The sequence below is a fragment of the Rhinopithecus roxellana genome, chromosome 5 (genome assembly GCF_007565055.1).
Source record: "Rhinopithecus roxellana isolate Shanxi Qingling chromosome 5, ASM756505v1, whole genome shotgun sequence".
Taxonomy (NCBI): Eukaryota; Metazoa; Chordata; class Mammalia; order Primates; family Cercopithecidae; genus Rhinopithecus; species Rhinopithecus roxellana.
The window spans coordinates 3,371,814-3,391,613 of NC_044553.1; the positions used below are offsets into that span (position 1 = coordinate 3,371,814).

Genomic DNA, 19,800 nt, shown 5'->3' on the forward strand with positions numbered 1-19,800 from the left:
TGACAGCTTTGGGGAGAGCCGCGGATCTCCCAACGCGGAGGTTGAGATCTGAGAACGGACAGACTGCCTGCTCAGGTGTGTCCCTGACCCCTGAGTAGCCTAGCTGGGAGAAATCCCCCACTAGGGGCAGTCTGACACCCCACACCTCACAGGGTGGAGTACACCCCTGAGAGGACACTTCCAAAGGAAGAATCAGACAGGTACACTCGCTGTTCAGCAATATTCTATCTTCGGCAACCTCTGCTGCTGATACCCAGGCAAACAGGGTCTGGAGTGGACCTCAAGCAATCTCCAACAGACCAACAGAGAGTCCTTCTGACTGTCAGAAGGAAAACTATCAAACAGGAAGGACACCTATACCAAAACCCCATCAGTTCGTCACCACCATCAAAGACCAGAGACAGATAAAACCACAAAGATGGGGAAGAAGCAGGGCAGAAAAGCTGGAAATTCAAAAAATAAGAGCGCATCTCCCCCTGCAAAGGAGCGCAGCCCATCACCAGCAACGGATCAAAGCTGGTCAGAGAATGACTTGGACGAGAAGAGAGAAGAAGGCTTCAGTCCATCAAACTTATCAGAGCTAAAGGAGGAATTACGTACCCAGCGCAAAGAAACTAAAAATCTTGAAAAAAGAGTGGAAGAATTGACAGCTAGACTCATTAATGCAGAGAAGATCATAAACGAAATGACAGAGATGAAAACCATGACACGAGAAATACGTGACAAATGCACAAGCTTCAGTAACCGACTCGATCAACTGGAAGAAAGAGTATCAGCGATTGAAGATCAAATGAATGAAATGAAGCGAGAAGAGAAACCAAAAGAAAAAAGAAGAAAAAGAAATGAGCAAAGCCTGCAAGAAGTATGGGATTACGTAAAAAGACCAAATCTACGTCTGATTGGGGTGCCTGAAAGTGAGGGGGAAAATGGAACCAAGTTGGAAAACACTCTTCAGGATATCATCCAGGAGAACTTCCCCAACCTAGTAGGGCAGGCCAACATTCAAATTCAGGAAATACAGAGAACGCCACAAAGATACTCCTCCAGAAGAGCAACTCCAAGACACATAATTGCCAGATTCACCAAAGTTGAAATGAAGGAAAAAATCTTAAGGGCAGCCAGAGAGAAAGGTCGGGTCACCCACAAAGGGAAGCCCATCAGACTAACAGCAGATCTCTCGGCAGAAACTCTACAAGCCAGAAGAGAGTGGGGGCCAATATTCAACGTTCTTAAAGAAAAGAATTTTAAACCCAGAATTTCATATCCAGCCAAACTAAGTTTCATAAGTGAAGGAGAAATAAAATCCTTTACAGATAAGCAAATGCTTAGAGATTTTGTCACCACCAGGCCTGCCTTACAAGAGACCCTGAAGGAAGCCCTAAACATGGAAAGGAACAACCGGTACCAGCCATCGCAAAAACTTGGCAAAATGTAAAGACCATCAAGGCTAGGAAGAAACTGCATCAACTAACGAGCAAAATAACCAGTTAATATCATAATGGCAGGATCAAGTTCACATAACAATATTAACCTTAAATGTTAATGGACTAAATGCTCCAATTAAAAGACACAGACTGGCAAACTGGATAAAGAGTCAAGACCCATCATTCTGCTGTATTCAGGAGACCCATCTCACATGCAGAGACATACATAGGCTCAAAATAAAGGGATGGAGGAAGATCTACCAAGCAAATGGAGAACAAAAAAAAGCAGGGGTTGCAATCCTAGTCTCTGATAAAACAGACTTTAAACCATCAAAGATCAAAAGAGACAAAGAAGGCCATTACATAATGGTAAAGGGATCAATTCAACAGGAAGAGCTAACTCTCCTAAATATATATGCACCCAATACAGGAGCACCCAGATTCATAAAGCAAGTCCTTAGAGACTTACAAAGAGACTTAGACTCCCATACAATAATAATGGGGGACTTCAACACTCCGCTGTCAACATTAGACAGATCAACGAGACAGAAAGTTAACAAGGATATCCAGGAATTGAACTCATCTCTGCACCAAGCGGACCTAATAGACATCTATAGAACTCTCCACCCCAAATCAACAGAATATACATTCTTCTCAGCACCACATCGCACTTATTCCAAAATTGACCACATAATTGGAAGTAAAGTACTCCTCAGCAAATGTAAAAGAACAGAAATTATAACAAACTGTCTCTCAGACCACAGTGCAATCAAACTAGAACTCAGGACTAAGAAACTCAATCAAAACCGCTCAACTACATGGAAACTGAACAACCTGCTCCTGAATGACTACTGGGTACATAACGAAATGAAAGCGGAAATAAAGATGTTCTTTGAAACCAATGAGAACAAAGATACAACATACCAGAATCTCTGGGACACATTTAAAGCAGTGTGTAGAGGGAAATTTATAGCACTAAATGCCCACAAGAGAAAGCAGGAAAGATCTAAAATTGACACTCTAACATCACAATTAAAAGAACTAGAGAGGCAAGAGCAATCACATTCAAAAGCTAGCAGAAGGCAAGAAATAACTAAGATCAGAGCAGAACTGAAGGAGATAGAGACACAAAAAACCCTCCAAAAAATCAATGAATCCAGGAGTTGGTTTTTTGAAAAGATCAACAAAATTGACAGACCGCTAGCAAGGCTAATAAAGAAAAAAAGAGAGAGGAATCAAATAGATGCAATAAAAAATGATAAAGGGGATATCACCACTGACCCCACAGAAATACAAACTACCATCAGAGAATACTATAAACGCCTCTACGCAAATCAACTAGAAAATCTAGAAGAAATGGATAATTTCCTGGACACTTACACTCTCCCAAGGCTAAACCAGGAAGAAGTTGAATCCCTGAATAGACCAATAGCAGGCTCTGAAATTGAGGCAACAATTAATAGCCTACCCACCAAAAAAAGTCCAGGACCAGATGGATTCACAGCTGAATTCTACCAGAGGTACAAGGAGGAGCTGGTACCATTCCTTCTGAAACTATTCCAATCAATAGAAAAAGAGGGAATCCTCCCTAACTCATTTTATGAGGCCAACATCATCCTGATACCAAAGCCTGGCAGAGACACAACAAAAAAAGAGAATTTTAGACCAATATCCCTGATGAACATTGATGCAAAAATCCTCAATAAAATACTGGCAAACCGGATTCAGCAGCACATCAAAAAGCTTATCCACCATGATCAAGTGGGCTTCATCCCTGGGATGCAAGGCTGGTTCAACATTCGCAAATCAATAAACGTAATCCAGCATATAAACAGAACCAAAGACAAGAACCACATGATTGTCTCAATAGATGCAGAAAAGGCTTTTGACAAAATTCAACAGCCCTTCATGCTAAAAACGCTCAATAAATTCGGTATTGATGGAACGTACCTCAAAATAATAAGAGCTATTTATGACAAACCCACAGCTAATATCATACTGAATGGGCAAAAACTGGAAAAATTCCCTTTGAAAACTGGCACAAGACAGGGATGCCCTCTCTCACCACTCCTATTCAACATAGTGTTGGAAGTTCTGGCTAGGGCAATCAGGCAAGAGAAAGCAATCAAGGGTATCCAGTTAGGAAAAGAAGAAGTCAAATTGTCCCTGTTTGCAGATGACATGATTGTATATTTAGAAAACCCCATCGTCTCAGCCCAAAATCTCCTTAAGCTGATAAGCAACTTCAGCAAAGTCTCAGGATACAAAATTAATGTGCAAAAATCACAAGCATTCTTATACACCAGCAACAGACAAGCAGAGAGCCAAATCAGGAATGAACTTCCATTCACAATTGCTTCAAAGAGAATAAAATACCTAGGAATCCAGCTTACAAGGGATGTAAAGGACCTCTTCAAGGAGAACTACAAACCACTGCTCAGTGAAATAAAAGAGGACACAAACAAATGGAAGAACATACCATGCTCATGGATAGGAAGAATCAATATCGTGAAAATGGCCATACTCCCCAAGGTTATTTATAGATTCAATGCCATCCCCATCAAGCTACCAATGAGTTTCTTCACAGAATTGGAAAAAACTGCTTTAAAGTTCATATGGAACCAAAAAAGAGCCCGCATTGCCAAGACAATCCTAAGTCAAAAGGACAAAGCTGGAGGCGTCACGCTACCTGACTTCAAACTATACTACAAGGCTACAGTAACCAAAACAGCATGGTACTGGTACCAAAACAGAGATATAGACCAATGGAACAGAACAGAGTCCTCAGAAATAATACCGCACATCTACAGCCATCTGATCTTTGACAAACCTGAGAGAAACAAGAAATGGGGAAAGGATTCCCTATTTAATAAATGGTGCTGGGAAAATTGGCTAGCCATAAGTAGAAAGCTGAAACTGGATCCTTTCCTTACCCCTTATACGAAGATTAATTCAAGATGGATTAGAGACTTAAATGTTAGACCTAATACCATAAAAACCCTAGAAGAAAATCTAGGTAGTACCATTCAGGACATAGGCATGGGCAAGGACTTCATGTCTAAAACACCAAAAGCAACGGCAGCAAAAGCCATAATTGACAAATGGGATCTAATTAAACTAAAGAGCTTTTGCACAGCAAAAGAAACTACCATCAGAGTGAACAGGCAACCTACAGAATGGGAGAAAATTTTTGCAACCTACTCATCTGACAAAGGGCTAATATCCAGAGTCTACAAAGAACTCAAACAAATATACGAGAAAAAAACAAACAACCCCATCAAAAAGTGGGGAAAGGATATGAACAGACATTTCTCAAAAGAAGATATTCATACAGCCAACAGACACATGAAAAAATGCTCATCATCACTGGCCATCAGAGAAATGCAAATCAAAACCACAATGAGATACCATCTCACACCAGTTAGAATGGCAATCATTAAGAAGTCAGGAAACAACAGGTGCTGGAGAGGATGTGGAGAAATAGGAACACTTTTACACTGTTGGTGGGATTGTAAACTAGTTCAACCATTATGGAAAAGAGTATGGCAATTCCTCAAGGATCTAGAACTAGATGTACCATATGACCCAGCCATCCCACTACTGGGTATATACCCAAAGGATTATAAATTAGTCTACTACAAAGACACATGTACACGTATGTTTATTGCGGCACTATTCACAATAGCAAAGACTTGGAATCAACCCAAATGTCCATCTGTGACAGACTGGATTAAGAAAATGTGGCACATATACACCATGGAATACTATGCAGCCATAAAAAAGGATGAGTTTGCGTCCTTTGTAGGGACATGGATGCAGCTGGAAACCATCATTCTTAGCAAACTATCACAAGAAGAGAAAACCAAACACCGCATGTTCTCACTCATAGGTGGGAACTGAACAATGAGATCACTTGGACTCGGGAAGGGGAACATCACACACTGGGGTCTATCATGGGGAGGGGGGAGGGGGGAGGAGGGAGGGATTGCATTGGGGAGTTATACATGATATAAATGATGAATTGATGGGTGCTGACGAGTTGATGGGTGCAGCACACCAACATGGCATAAGTATACATATGTAACAAACCTGCACGTTATGCACATGTACCCTAGAACTTAAAGTATAATAAAAAAAAAAAAAAAAAAAAAAAAAAAAAAAAAAAAAAAAAAATCACATCTGACTACAACTTTAACATACCAATTTTTGTTAGTGTAGGGTACATTTCTTACATATTTTGCATCTGAACAGTCTTAAATTATCTCAGTATTTTCTTCTTAGCACTATGTATTTATGCTTTCTTTAAAATGTCTGAAAATTGTCTTAACTCTAGACATTTGCTGTTTAACTTTATTAATATAATTTTAGATTCTTCAGAGTATTTTGATGAAATACTAGTATTATTAGAAGCCTATATCTATCTTAGGTCAATGCTATTAGTTTTATTTGGATAATTTCTGTAAAATCTCATGTAAATCCAAATCAAAACAGATGAAAACGGTATTTCAGAACCTAGTATTCATTGAGCATTCAGAACATTATAATTTTGTTTTTAGGAAATGTAAAAGGGAAAAAATATTTTTAACTAAAAACTACTTTATCTGCTAAACTTCAGTTATTCTAAATGTGAACATCTTTTACATCATAAATATATGCCTCTTACCTGTGCTGCTGGATATATTAACATCGATACTGATATCAGATATTCCTCCTCCCTTCAGAGATGCTACACATGTGTACGTCCCAAAATCCGTGAATTTTAAATCAATGATGTCCAAGTTTGTTGTTCCTGGAGAGACATCAGGATCAGTCTGTGTAATGACCATCCGCTCAGAACTTCTTAATGGACGACCATTTTTAAACCAACTAAATGTTAGCTCCTCAGAAGGAACAGCTTCTACTTGGCAAGATATTTTCACCTCACGGCCAATCTGGATGTTGTCATCTTTGTGATAAGGATCTGGTGTGATCCAAAATCGTCCTTTTTTTAATGCTACAACATAAAAATTCCATAAGGAGTTAGTGTTACTTTCATAATTTTAAGGATTCATTCACTCTAGATAATCATCTCTGAGTTGAAATAAAGTAAAACCAAACAAAGTGTACATATATTTCTTGGTTATAGCCAAGTAGTGTGCATATCAGTAGACCTCATTTAGGTAATCCAGAAATAATCTTAAAAAATCTAAGTCAATTAAAGACTGTGAACACTGATTTTTATAAATTTGGTAATATTTTCCAGTGATATCAAAAGTAATGCCTTAGGTCTATGTGCAATTATACTTAAATATTGACATTTAATTTTGAACAAATGGCAGATTCTATGTAGTCATAGGGTATTAAAATTAAAAATAAGAATATGGGTCTCATTTAATCTAATTATTTCCCTATGTCATTACTTAATTATTGTATAATTTTCCAAACAACTCAAATATTACACAAAGGACATATGAACATTCTCCTAAGTTGTATCTACATGTTGACCAACACTAGTTTGGTAACATTTGAGTCCATTCACATTCATGAAACATTTTCATATATTGAAATAATCTGAACTGAAAAAAAAAAAAACCTGGGACAAAAAGCATTTTCAAAACATTTTCTATGAACTTTTCTATTCTACCACACACAGATGTTTCCAATTAAAACAGTTTGTTGGCTCTCTAATGCAGATGACCAAAAGAACCTCTCCAAAGATAGCTTAGAAAACAGGTTTGTATGCTAACAGAAGTGTTTTCTAGGTCTAAATGCAGTGCTGTTTTCACAAGAGATCAGTAGTAATGACTACCAGAAGGCTGCCAAGGGAGCATCTATAGGCTTTCTAGTAAGGGCCTGAACTTTGAATGATACCACAGTACTCAATATGGAAAAGTATTTTCTCTCTTTTGTGATAGTGATTCTCTTATGTACACATTTTTCCTTTTTTTCATCATCTTCCCCATTTCCCTCTCCTTTAACATGACTATTCCCACATGACAAAATGTAGCATAAACAGTGAAACACAATTATCAGGATAAAATATTGGTCATTCACTTTTACCATTAAGCCCAAATATGTAATGATATTGTCAAAAACGCCATTAATTTAGTGGACCTGCAGACACTAGAAGGCTGCTAACAGCATTCTGGATAGCCCCTCTTTAGTTTAACCACATTTTTGTCGTTAGTCCAATAAAAACCAGTGAGAACTATGAAAATCTATAAAATCATGCAGAATGAACTAGAGATGAATATACTTTTAAATCTGAAAAACTTTTCTAGGTTTTAAAACTCTCTAGCCTCAAATATTTTCAGGTGCTTTCTTGTTGGCATCTTAATAAGAAGATACAAATAGATATCAAAAACAATGTTTGTATCTTTCTTTTTCATTTGTTTGAAGGGCTCCTTCTCAAGACTAGCCACTAAGCTGGGTTCTGACTACAGGACATGAATGAAATAGACATAACCATGGCCCTCACGTATTGCAGCTTGCAGATTCATAGATTAGAGGCCAACTTATTCACACAACACTTACGATACTTATGTCTAGAGAAACCACAGACACATATAGTGATGAAATGTTTTATATGCCTGAAGAAGTTTCAATCTCAGAGGACAGTCTCTCTAAATTATTGTTTAGAAAATGCACTAAGCTTTAATCTTAATGAAAACATGAGAAGACAAATACTTAAATCACATTCTCATACTGTCATTTGCTACATTTTTTCATAATAAAATGCAACTTATGTATCTTATTTACCCCTAACCATATCTTTATCAGTAAGTTGCTCTAGGATGAAATTAGGATACATTTTGGTATTCTGTTACCTAGAATCATATATTTATATTTTCACAGGCACTGAAGTATGACTTTGCATTGTATTAGGGAAGGGAAATGTGATGAAAACGTCCATATCTGGCTGCTATATTTGGTATATAATAATTGTGCTCATACAATGCCAATGTAATGGAAGTTTTACAGTACAAAGCAAATCATATGAGTAAAAATATATTTTCTTTTAAAAACAGATGTAAAATTTAATATATCAGGAGCATTTACTTTTATTAACACCGTAACACTTAAAGGAGAGTTTCCTTTCATTTGCTAAGAATTTTCTTTATCCTATTTTTAAAGAAATTTTAAAGTCATATTTTGAAAGTTTTACTATTGCATATATTAATTTATTAATAACTATATGATTAATATCAGGGTTCATATGGGATACCTTTTAGAATAGTTTTCACTACAAAGATATATGTTGGTTGCATAAGTAAACACACACAAAACTGAGATGTTTAAGCGGTTGTCATTTATTTACTATGCAGCTATTGTTTTCTAGTTCTGTGCTCTGCATAGTGACATATTAAAGTGACATTGAGAGAACTGTAAACTTACCAAATTAGATTTAAAATACTAAACAACTCAAAAAACACTGATAAAAATATGAAATAAATATCTGTATTATGTGTTATAGAATATAACAACTTTAAAACCCAAAGTAAAAATATTAGAGATTATAAACCCATAATCAATTAATACCTAAGATCATATATAATATACAATTATACAAATTAATAAAAAGCAATATAATCAAGCATGCTTTTTAGAATGAACTCACAGCAAAAAACATTGGTTAATCTTAGTATCAGATAATTCTATGATTTGGCCTAAGTCTTAGTCTATTGTACTAGTCTTCCAAATGACACAGAATCTAAAGTGAAAAAGAGAAACAAGTCTGCTAAGTGAGTTCAAGTTAAGAAATATCAGAATAACTAACATAGATTATTTAATAGATAGTCATTTCTCTGTTTATGTTGTCCCTCTAACAAAATAATGTAACTGATTTTGCATACAAAAAAGAAATGTTCAGACAAAAGATGTGTGTATGTACTCATATACAGTAACAAAGGACAGAGAAATTTTGTTTTCTTACTAAGTTCAGAAAACTAAGAGCATAGCTTTGTAAACTAGGTCTGGGTACATTGAGAACTTGCAACCTAATTCCAGTTTTTCATGTCTACGTAGTCCAAGATGGGCAATCTAATTTTTATGGATCAAGCACATCATTTATAAAAATAGAAGGTGATAGAGTTAGGATCCCTTAGAGACACATTGTGAGAAATAGCTTATTAACAATTGTGCTTGAGTTTTGAAAATATAGAGTGTTTAATGTAGTTAATCAACTGGGCAGCAGGATCCTTCGTTTACAATTAAACACTCTCTTTTTCAGTAAACAATTTATAGTAGTTCATGTAATGTTAATTTAAAGTCATTTCCTGCTACCAGTTAAGATTTCAAACTTTTAAAATCAATCTGTGATTAGTACTGGAGTATAATAGAGATCCAATAGACTTAACGAGACTCTATAGAACTAAAGAAATTCTATGGAAAAAGGATCGGAGAAATCCCTTTCCCCAGATGCAATTTCTCAGTCTGAATATTGAAAATCCCCTAACATCAGCCTGAGAGAACATTAGATTTGGCTTAATGTATCATAAATCGTGATGGATGAACCTTAAAAGGTACTTGTTTAGTCTGGCAGTGCATGTAAAAGACCGGCATCAAGTTGAACCTCTGTTCTGGATAATCAGTTTGGAAACACTGCAATGTAACTATAGCCTCCCTTTTTTTAATATTGTGAATTGAATGCAGGCTTGGCCTACATTCATTTTTTAGCAGTTTACTTGCAAGGACATTCTAATTGCACTTACTGAAATCCTTCTTCTTTGGGCTATACAGATGTGCTCTGTAAATGGAGTGAAACCCATGTACTGACACAGAGGCTACTCACTGTAAAAATTTGGGTAGGGTTTGTTGCTGACCTTCCCTAGAAATGAGAGTCCATGCCTGTGAACATGAATGTCAATGGTTCAATGGAAGACTTCAGTTATGTAAAACTAGATTACATCTTGAACTTATGCTTGAAAGAGGGAACACTGCCTTCAGAGAAGTCTAGGCTTGTGGCTTCCACAAAGAGGAGGCTGAGATATTGTATCTTGACTGTAGTTGTAGATTTAAAATTATAACATACACTGTTTTGTTGGTCAAATGTTCCATGAAGTATGCAATATATAGTAATTCAATAATAAACTAAAATTTATTGACAGAACAAAAAAAGACAACAGTCTTATACTTTAATGTGAAAAATGTCTCTTTGGAGATAATAAATATGAGGTGTCAGCTTTTAAGCTTCCGTTAAGTATCTATTTCAGAAGAATGATAAGATACAGAGTGACCACTGATCACCATTTCAGGTTGATAAATTGCTGAAAAGAGTGTCTTAATCGATTATGTTTTATAATCAGGTTTTAGGATTCTGGACAATCTGAAGAACTGACAAAACCTTGTTGAGATCTGGATATAGAAACCATTAATAGTGTAATCAGATAAATAAAAATCAATTTCCTATTTATTTATTCTTTGTTGAAGAAAATAAAAATATCTATATGTGAAAGATGAAGTATTTTCCTGACCCACCGAATGCTAATTAAATAAGCAGTTGGAAATAGGTTACATCAGCAAAGCAACTTAAAAGATAGTAAATGATACTACGTATAATCTGTCCTACTATAACTAGCAACCTATCTTTCTCCTCAATAGGACTGTGAACACCTGGGGTTGGAGTGGGTATACCTTACTCTTCGCCCCCAAATCCTGAATATGGTGCTTTGTTACAGTTGGCACTCAATATACTTTATTGAATTTAATTATAATTGACATTTCAAAGCATTGACTTTATAGATGCCAACAGTATGATAAGTTCCTGTTAATTTTGATTTTGTGTCGCAGTCGTGTGTTCTGAGATGCATCTGGGGAAATAGAATAGGAAAAAGAACAGATTTGATGTCCTCAAGGATTCGGCGATTTTGTTGTGTGAACAGAATAACACTTGATGAACAAAGAGCATCAACATGGGAATATATGTGAGGAAGAGAATTCTGTACACAACACAAGAAACCTCATTCTAGCACATCCACTGACTAGTTAGCTATGTGTATGGGACATCAACTATCGAACAACTCTCTTTGTAAAGGAGGATTTCATCCAAAAGGGCTTGTTTATATGCTTCAGATAATAATCATTTCTGAGCAAATATGGATAATTACTCAACTGATAATCAGTTGATAGTCTGAGGAAAGATGGAAGAAGGAAAAAAAACTGACATCTAAGCAGATTTACGTTGTCTGAAATAGTATTTGCCTAAATCTGTTTCAGAAAAAGGTTAATAGAGGTTACATTAAAACAAAGTGTAGGCCAGGTGTGGTGGCTCATGCCTGCAATTTGGGAGGCCGAGGTGGGCAGAGCACCTGAGGTCAGGAGTTCAAGACCAGTGTGTCCAACACAGTGAAACCCCATCTCTACTAAAAATTACAAAAAATTAGCCAGGCATGGTGATGGGCACCTGTAATCCCAGCTACTTGGGAGGCTGAGGAAGGAGAATCTCTTGAACCTAGGAGCTGGAGGTTGCAGTGAGCCGAGATCACACCACTGTACTCCAGCCTGGATGACAAGAGCAAAATTCCATCTCACACACACACACACACACACACAAACAAACAAACAAAAAACCAAAGTGTAACAAAGTTTGGAGATTGACTATATGAATAAAAGTTTGCATTTTTCTCAAACTTTTCAGCGCTTTGAACATGCTAACATGCACATTGTCACATTATTAGAGAGGCGATTGCATCTACCAAGGGACCCTTTATTTATGGAACATCTCTTTGAGGACTAGCATCCCAGAGAATAAAGTTTGGGAAACAATGACCTAAGAAAATCTATCAGTCAAAGAGAATCAGTGAAAAGACACTAAAATTAGATTCCATTCTTAATATTGTAGGCATTTCCCTTATGAACATCACGAAATACTCAACAAGGTGTGACTCTCTAGTGAAAATAATATTTATTATTTAAAAAGCTAAAGGGCTTGGGAATGATCTTAATTTTTTAAGTTAATAAGTAATGGTACATTGAAGTTATAAAAATATATTTCAGAGTCATCTAATAAACTCACCTACACTAAGGGCCGCATGCCTTTTTCTTTCTAACCAACAATTTAGAAAACAAAATTAACTTATCAATTTGTTGCTGTCTCTGAAATGTACATTTTGCAATATGCAAACAGCATTAAAAAGAAGTTAAATGCATCAGCTTTTGTACAACTGCAAGCACTGGTGTCAAAAAGACTTAATCTTTCTCATTTGCTTGAAGAAATAATAATTTGAGTTAATTTATTTATATCTTACATTATTATAAAAAGTATATGCAGTGTTAGTCTTAAAAGTATTAAAGCTTCTAGAAAATGGATATGAGCAGAAAGGTCTTTTAAATTTTTTTTCTCTGATATGCTATTAAGTATTCTTATACTCACTTTTCTGTTTCTAACAACTCCAATTGCCAATCTAGTCTGAATGGAAGTTCATTAATAATGCAAGAACAAAAATACATTACACCCTTTCCTGAAAGTGGTTTGACATAGCACCCCTGATCATCAAAATGTAGAATCAGATGATGAAATGAAGTTGGGTTCTATTTAATTATAAAGTATCAAGGCTTTATTTATTTTGTGAATTTACTCAAAGCTAATTAGTACAGTTAATCATTTAAATTGTTTAAGCATAGTATGGTTGAATTGAAAATGTCTTTTGAATATCCTTTCTCAATAGAACATCAGCAGGTAAGCATTTTGGGTAAGAATTAAAGAAAGAAAGGACGTTTTAGGCAGGCACAAATTATGCTTTTTGGGGTAAATTCTTAAGAAGGGAGAAAAAGTGAACTAAAATAATAACAACATTATTATCATTATTATTTTGCCATTCCTAGCCCTATTTTGCCATTTTAACCCTATTTTAAGTAGGGAAAAAATATATATATTGCTGATAAATTACCAAAATGTCTATACTGGTGTCATAAATAAAAATCTTTTACATGTGGCTACCATGTAAATGGTATTTGAATTAGCATGATACCTTAGCACCAGTTATTTGAATAGAAGATTATCACTTTGCTGGTCCTATAATGTTAAAAATTAGTGGGTATTTTGAGCTCACTTTTTCTATGAAATTTAATAATACTTTTTCACTATGAGAAATGAGAATGTGTTCAGGTATATTATATTTTTTATTAGTTGTCAAAGACCTAGGACTAGAAACAGCCATCAGATGAACGGCAGCTGAGAAAGACTGGTACAAAATATAATTCATTTGAAATCCTTCTGAAAATAGTACATCCTTAATATTTATGAACTGATCATGTAGTAGTGAAAATTAGATGAGATAATGAGACTAACTTAATCTAAAATCTTTCATTACCTTTCTTGAGCTTTTTTATTTTCTGTCTCATAAGCAGTGCCCTTTCCCTTTCCAAAGTGATTCTGCCCCTCTGCCAGCCTCTCTCATGGTACCCTGAGGCCCTACATTCAGTTGGCCACTTCTTTTGAAATATCAGTATCTCCTCTTCCATACTGTATTCCCTCAGACTGGAAACTTGTTTAGGTCACATATAAACTTAAAACACTTCTCTTAACCCCAATAATCCCTCAAACCATTTGTGGCATATTGCTTGATAAAATGGTGACATACCAGTTGCACTCACTCACTAGGATACGTTATGCGCTGGGTTTCACTGGTGCTACTCTGGCAGTGAGGGCTCAAAGATTAGCAATGATCTCCTCATCAATTAATCCAATATTTTCTAGTTCCCATTCATGTTTGTATTATTCACACTTTCCACTTCTTGTCACTTTACATTATTGGCTCTTCTTTCTTGAACACCTCTTTTATACTGGCCTCTATAACTGGTAGGATATAACATTTAAGAAAATAAATTAATGGAATGTTCTAATTCACATCACAATTGTCATGAGAGTCTCCCTTGCTCACTTGAGTTCTGTCATTTGAACCGTTCATTTCAGTTTTATCACTTGAACAGTTCTAACAATAGAAAACAAATTAGTGAACTGTTCTCACATCACAATTGTCACGACATTCTCCCAGTTCTATCATTTGAACAGCAGTTGTAAAGTCAGGCTTGTTGAGAAAGGTAGGATTTTTCTAAATTATTTTGCCATAATTGGAAGCCATGGAGTTTTTCCTTGATGTTCTCTCTTTCCTTTTGCTGCCCATGTTAGAACATGAGATAGTTGTTTGTTTGTTTTGTTTCTTGAGCTGTAGAATATTGCAACCAGATTTGTGCATATTTCAATTTAAAAGAAAAATGTGTTAAAATCATTTTAATATATGTTTTCATTTTAACACTACAAAGCAAATAAAATAACTTAGATATATTGAATGACTAAATGAGAAATATCTTTAATTACTAAGAATTTTTTATATAAATTATCTTAATTACCTTATCTGATAAGAAGATGAAAATGAATACTATTGACCTGGTCCATCTAAACATTCCCCTTATTTTAACTAAACTTTAGATAGATTTATTTCTTTTTCTTTTTTTGGGAGGGGTGGGGTTATCCATCCCTTCAAGTATTTATCCTTTGTGTTACAATTCAATTATACTCTTTGTTATTTTTAAATGTATAATTAAATAATTATAATTGACTGTAGTCCTCCTGTTGTGCTATCAAATACTAAGTCATATTCATTCTTTCTAACTATTTTTTTATACCCATTAACCATGCTCATCTTCCTCCCCCCAACCCCCGCCACCACCACTCTCCTTCCCAGGCTCCAGTAATCATCCTTCTCTTCTGTTACATAGATTTATTTTTTACTATAGGCCCCTGGTCCTCATTTTCACAGAGCATTTACGCTAGAAAACTTGAAAATTTAGAGAAATTGTAAATTCTTCCTCTGCTCCATCGAGTTGTAAATAATCTGAAACTCAAAAATGTTTTTTCTCAAGTATCTGGGAGTCACCCCTTTGAAATACAATCATCATCTTTGAAGTCTCTGAGACATTGCCCCTATCTCCCATTCTCTGAGGAGGGTAAGAGCTTAACTTTGAAATGTGAAAAGAGACAAACAGCAAAGACAGATGTCTTAATCACATTGACGACCTCTCCCATAAAGTCTTTCAGTACTTTTTTTTTTTTTTTTTTTTTTTTTTTTTACATAGTCTCGTTCTGTCACCCACGCTGGAGTGCAGTGGTGTGATCTCGGCTCACTGCAACCTCTGCCTCCTGGGTTCAAGTGATTCTCCTGCCTCAGCTTCCTGAGTAGCTGAGACTACAGGCATATGCCACCAAGCCTAGCTAATTTTTGTATTTTTTTTGGTAGAGACTGGGTTTCACCATGTTGGCCAGGCTAATCTCAAACTCCTGACCTCAAGTGATCCACCTGCCTTGGCCTCCCAAAGTGCTGGGATTACAGTTGTGAACCACTGCACCCAGCCTATTCCAGTACTTTCTATTAGTTCACGCAGGATTTAAAAATCCTCCTGCTTTTATTTCACCTGAGTTGAGTTAAATATCTCTCCCCCATTGGAATGGTTTTAAATATTCCTTGTTATTTTTAACACGCGTCCAGTGTAATTTTTCTTTTACAACATTAAATTTAATCATGTGCATTTTTAAAATAAACGAAAATAGGATCAGTCTAGGAAATTCGTTGCTACAAAATTTCAAATGTCAAAGAAATACTTATGGTTACAACACACACACATACACACATACACACACATACACACACACACCCCAGTATGTTGCTCAAAGATGCAATGTTTTATAAGCACAAGAGTATTTGAGAGTTAAAGATGTTAATTTAATCCCTTTATAAAGCTATCTTCTCCAATGTGGTAAGCTCTATTTAATCTTTAATGCCCTGCAGGTATAGAGTTTCTGATAATAAACCACAAAACAAAGATCTGAATGTGTTGGTTAATTAAAAGATGGCAGGACTGCAGAGGCATGAAGAGACTCAAAATTAAATACATTTAATATGTTATATGTATTATAAATAGAAATGTATAACCTTTCCTTTTTGAAGAAGAATACCCTACCTTTCTTCAGATGTGTTTAAAGCATATTTTAAAAATACTTACTATAGTGTGTGTGGATTTTTTTTTCTTTTTAATGAGAAAATTCTATCAAATAAGCAAATAAGATAGGTCAAAATGATGGTGGTATACTTTTTCATTCTGTACAATTGTTAGTTGAGCCACAAATTGGCTTTACTCTTTACAGGAAGAAAGGCAAAGAGGGAAATACTAATTTCACAATTCACAGTATCTGGGACTTAAAAATACTCTAATTCCTCAAATAAACAACAAACAAAAATTACTATTCCTGTTTCAGAGATCTGAATTGAATTTATTTTCTGCACCTGCATAAAGAAGACATGCAACAAGTAGCATTTTTACCCACTTCTTTATAGTAATCATAACAATGAAATTCACAATCCTAGTTGTCAATCTATACCTCAAGGTGAGCTAACTACTGTAACTTTATACAGGAACCAAATGAGTATGTTATCACCGTATAGTTGTTCAGGCTCAATTTAAGGAAAACTCCAAAGACATTGTCTGGGTAAATATTAAACAAGAGTGAATACAAGTATATGTTCTATGAAAATGACCTAGGAAGGTTGTTGGTTGTTGTTGTTTGGGAGGAGGTTTTGCAGATATTAAATGTTACGGATACATGAAAATATATTTATTAATAGTTAACTGATAAGAAATAAGAGTTACATATTCTTGGAAAGGAGAAAAGACAAACTAGGACCTAGACGCTGTAGTGACATAGATAGAAGAATACATGTGGAGGGAGACAATATAGAAAGCTTATATTGTACCTATACACAGTAAAAATACAATTTTTTCAGTGCAAAAACTGTGAGCACCTCAAGAAAATATTTTGCATTCAATTGTTTGCATTTCTTAGAGACTTGTTGGACATGAGTCAGTCTAATGTTAAGACACATTTAACAGAAACAATGACTATTATGTTGGAGGAGTTGGTCTAAACTCATTCTTAAAGAAAAATGAGTTGATGGTAAGACCAGTAATCCACTAAAGTTTTCTCTACTTTTTTTTTTTTTTTGAAATTTAAAATTCTTTATTTTTTTATTTATTTTTTATTATACTTTAAGTTCCAGGGTACATGTGCATAACGTGCAGGTTTCTTACATATGTATATTTGTGCCATGTTGGTGTGCTGCACCCATCAACTCGTCAGCACCCATCAATTCATCATTTATATCATGCATAACTCCCCAATGCAATCCCTCCCCCCTCCCCCCTCCCCATGATAGGCCCCAGTGTGTGATGTTCCCCTTCCCGAGTCCAAGTGATCTCATTGTTCAGTTCCCACCTATGAGTGAGAACATGCGGTGTTTGGTTTTCTCTTCTTGTGATAGTTTGCTAAGAATGATGGTTTCCAGCTGCATCCATGTCCCTACAAAGGACACAAACTCATCCTTTTTTATGGCTGCATAGTATTCCATAGTGTATATGTGCCACATTTTCTTAATCCAGTCTGTCACAGATGGACATTTGGGTTGATTCCAAGTCTTTGCTATTGTGAACAGTGCCGCAATAAACATACGTGTGCATGTGTCTTTGTAGTAGAATAATTTATAATCCTTTGGGTATATACCCAGTAGTGGGATGGCTGGGTCATATGGTACATCTAGTTCTAGATCCTTGAGGAATTGCCATACTGTTTTCCATAATGGTTGAACTAGTTTACAATCCCACCAACAGTGTAAAAGTGTTCCTATTTCTCCACGTCCTCTCCAACAACTGTTGTTTCCTGATTTTTTAGTGATTGCCATTCTAACTGGTGTGAGATGGTATCTCATTGTGGTTTTGATTTGCATTTCTCTGATGGCGAGTGATGATGAGCATTTTTTCATGTGTCTGTTGGCTGTATGAATGTCTTCTTTTGAGAAATGTCTGTTCATATCCTTTGCCCACTTTTTGATGGGGTTGTTTGTTTTTTTCTTGTATATTTGTTTGAGTTCTTTGTAGATTCTGGATATTAGCCCTTTGTCAGATGAGTAGATTGCAAAAATTTTCTCCCATTCTGTAGGTTGCCTGTTCACTCTGATGGTAGTTTCTTTTGCTGTGCAGAAGCTCTTTAGTTTAATTAGATCTCATTTGTCAATTTTGCTTTTGCTGCCATTGCTTTTGGTGTTTTAGACATGAAGTCCTTGCCCATGCCTATGTCCTGAATGGTACTACCTAGATTTTCTTCTAGGGTTTTTATGGTATTAGGTCTAACATTTAAGTCTCTAATCCATCTTGAATTAATCTTCGTATAAGGAGTAAGGAAAGGATCCAGTTTCAGCTTTCTACTTACGGCTAGCCAATTTTCCCAGCACCATTTATTAAATAGGGAATCCTTTCCCCATTTCTTGTTTCTCTCAGGTTTGTCAAAGATCAGATGGCTGTAGATGTGTGGTATTATCTCTGAGGACTCTGTTCTGTTCCATCGGTCTATAGCTCTGTTGTGGTATCAGTACCATGCTGTTTTGGTTACTGTAGCCTTGTAGTATAGTTTGAAGTCAGGTAGCATGACGCCTCCAGCTTTGTCCTTTTGACTTAGGATTGTCTTGGCAATGCGGGCTCTTTTTTGGTTCCATATGAACTTTAAAGCAGTTTTTTCCAATTCTGTGAAGAAACTCATTGGTAGCTTGATGGGGATGGCATTGAATCTATAAATAACCTTGGGCAGTATGGCCATTTTCACAATATTGATTCTTCCTATCCATGAGCATGGTATGTTCTTCCATTTGTTAGTGTCCTCTTTTATTTCACTGAGCAGTGGTTTGTAGTTCTCCCTGAAGAGGTCCTTTACATCCCTTGTAAGTTGGATTCCTAGGTATTTTATTCTCTTTGAAGCAATTGTGAATGGAAGTTCATTCCTGATTTGGCTCTCTGCTTGTCTGTTGCTGGTGTATAAGAATGCTTGTGATTTTTGCACATTAATTTTGTATCCTGAGACTTTGCTGAAGTTGCTTATCAGCTTAAGGAGATTTTGGGCTGAGACAATGGGGTTTTCTAAATATACAATCATTTCATCTGCAAACAGGGACAATTTGACTTCTTCTTTTCCTAACTGAATACCCTTGATTTCTTTCTCTTGCCTGATTGCCCTAGCCAGAACTTCCAACACTATGTTGAATAGGAGTGGTGAGAGAGGGCATCCCTGTCCTGTACCAGTTTTCAAAGGGAATTTTTCCAGTTTTTGCCCATTCAGTATGATATTGGCTGTGGGTTTGTCATAAATAGCTCTTATTATTTTGAGGTACATTCCATCAATACCAAATTTATAGAGCGTTTTTAGCATGAAAGGCTGTTGAATTTTGTCAGAAGCCTTTTCTGCATCTATTGAGATAATCATGTGGTTCTTGACTTTGGTTCTGTTTATATGCTGGATTATGTTTATTGATTTGTGAATGTTGAACCAGCCTTGCATCCCAGGGATGAAGCCCACTTG

General features: G+C 35.8%; 1 protein-coding gene across 2 annotated transcripts in view; it reads right to left on the minus strand.

Moving 5' to 3' along the window:
* The window catches only part of MDGA2 (MAM domain containing glycosylphosphatidylinositol anchor 2), an 854,319-nt gene that overhangs the window by 230,971 nt on the left and 603,548 nt on the right, over nt 1-19,800 (minus strand). For both annotated transcript variants that reach the window (XM_010375832.2, XM_010375833.2), the window contains exon 7: nt 6,088-6,417. In XM_010375832.2, coding sequence (XP_010374134.1) covers nt 6,088-6,417 — 330 coding nt within the window. The remainder of the gene's footprint in view (nt 1-6,087; nt 6,418-19,800) is intronic.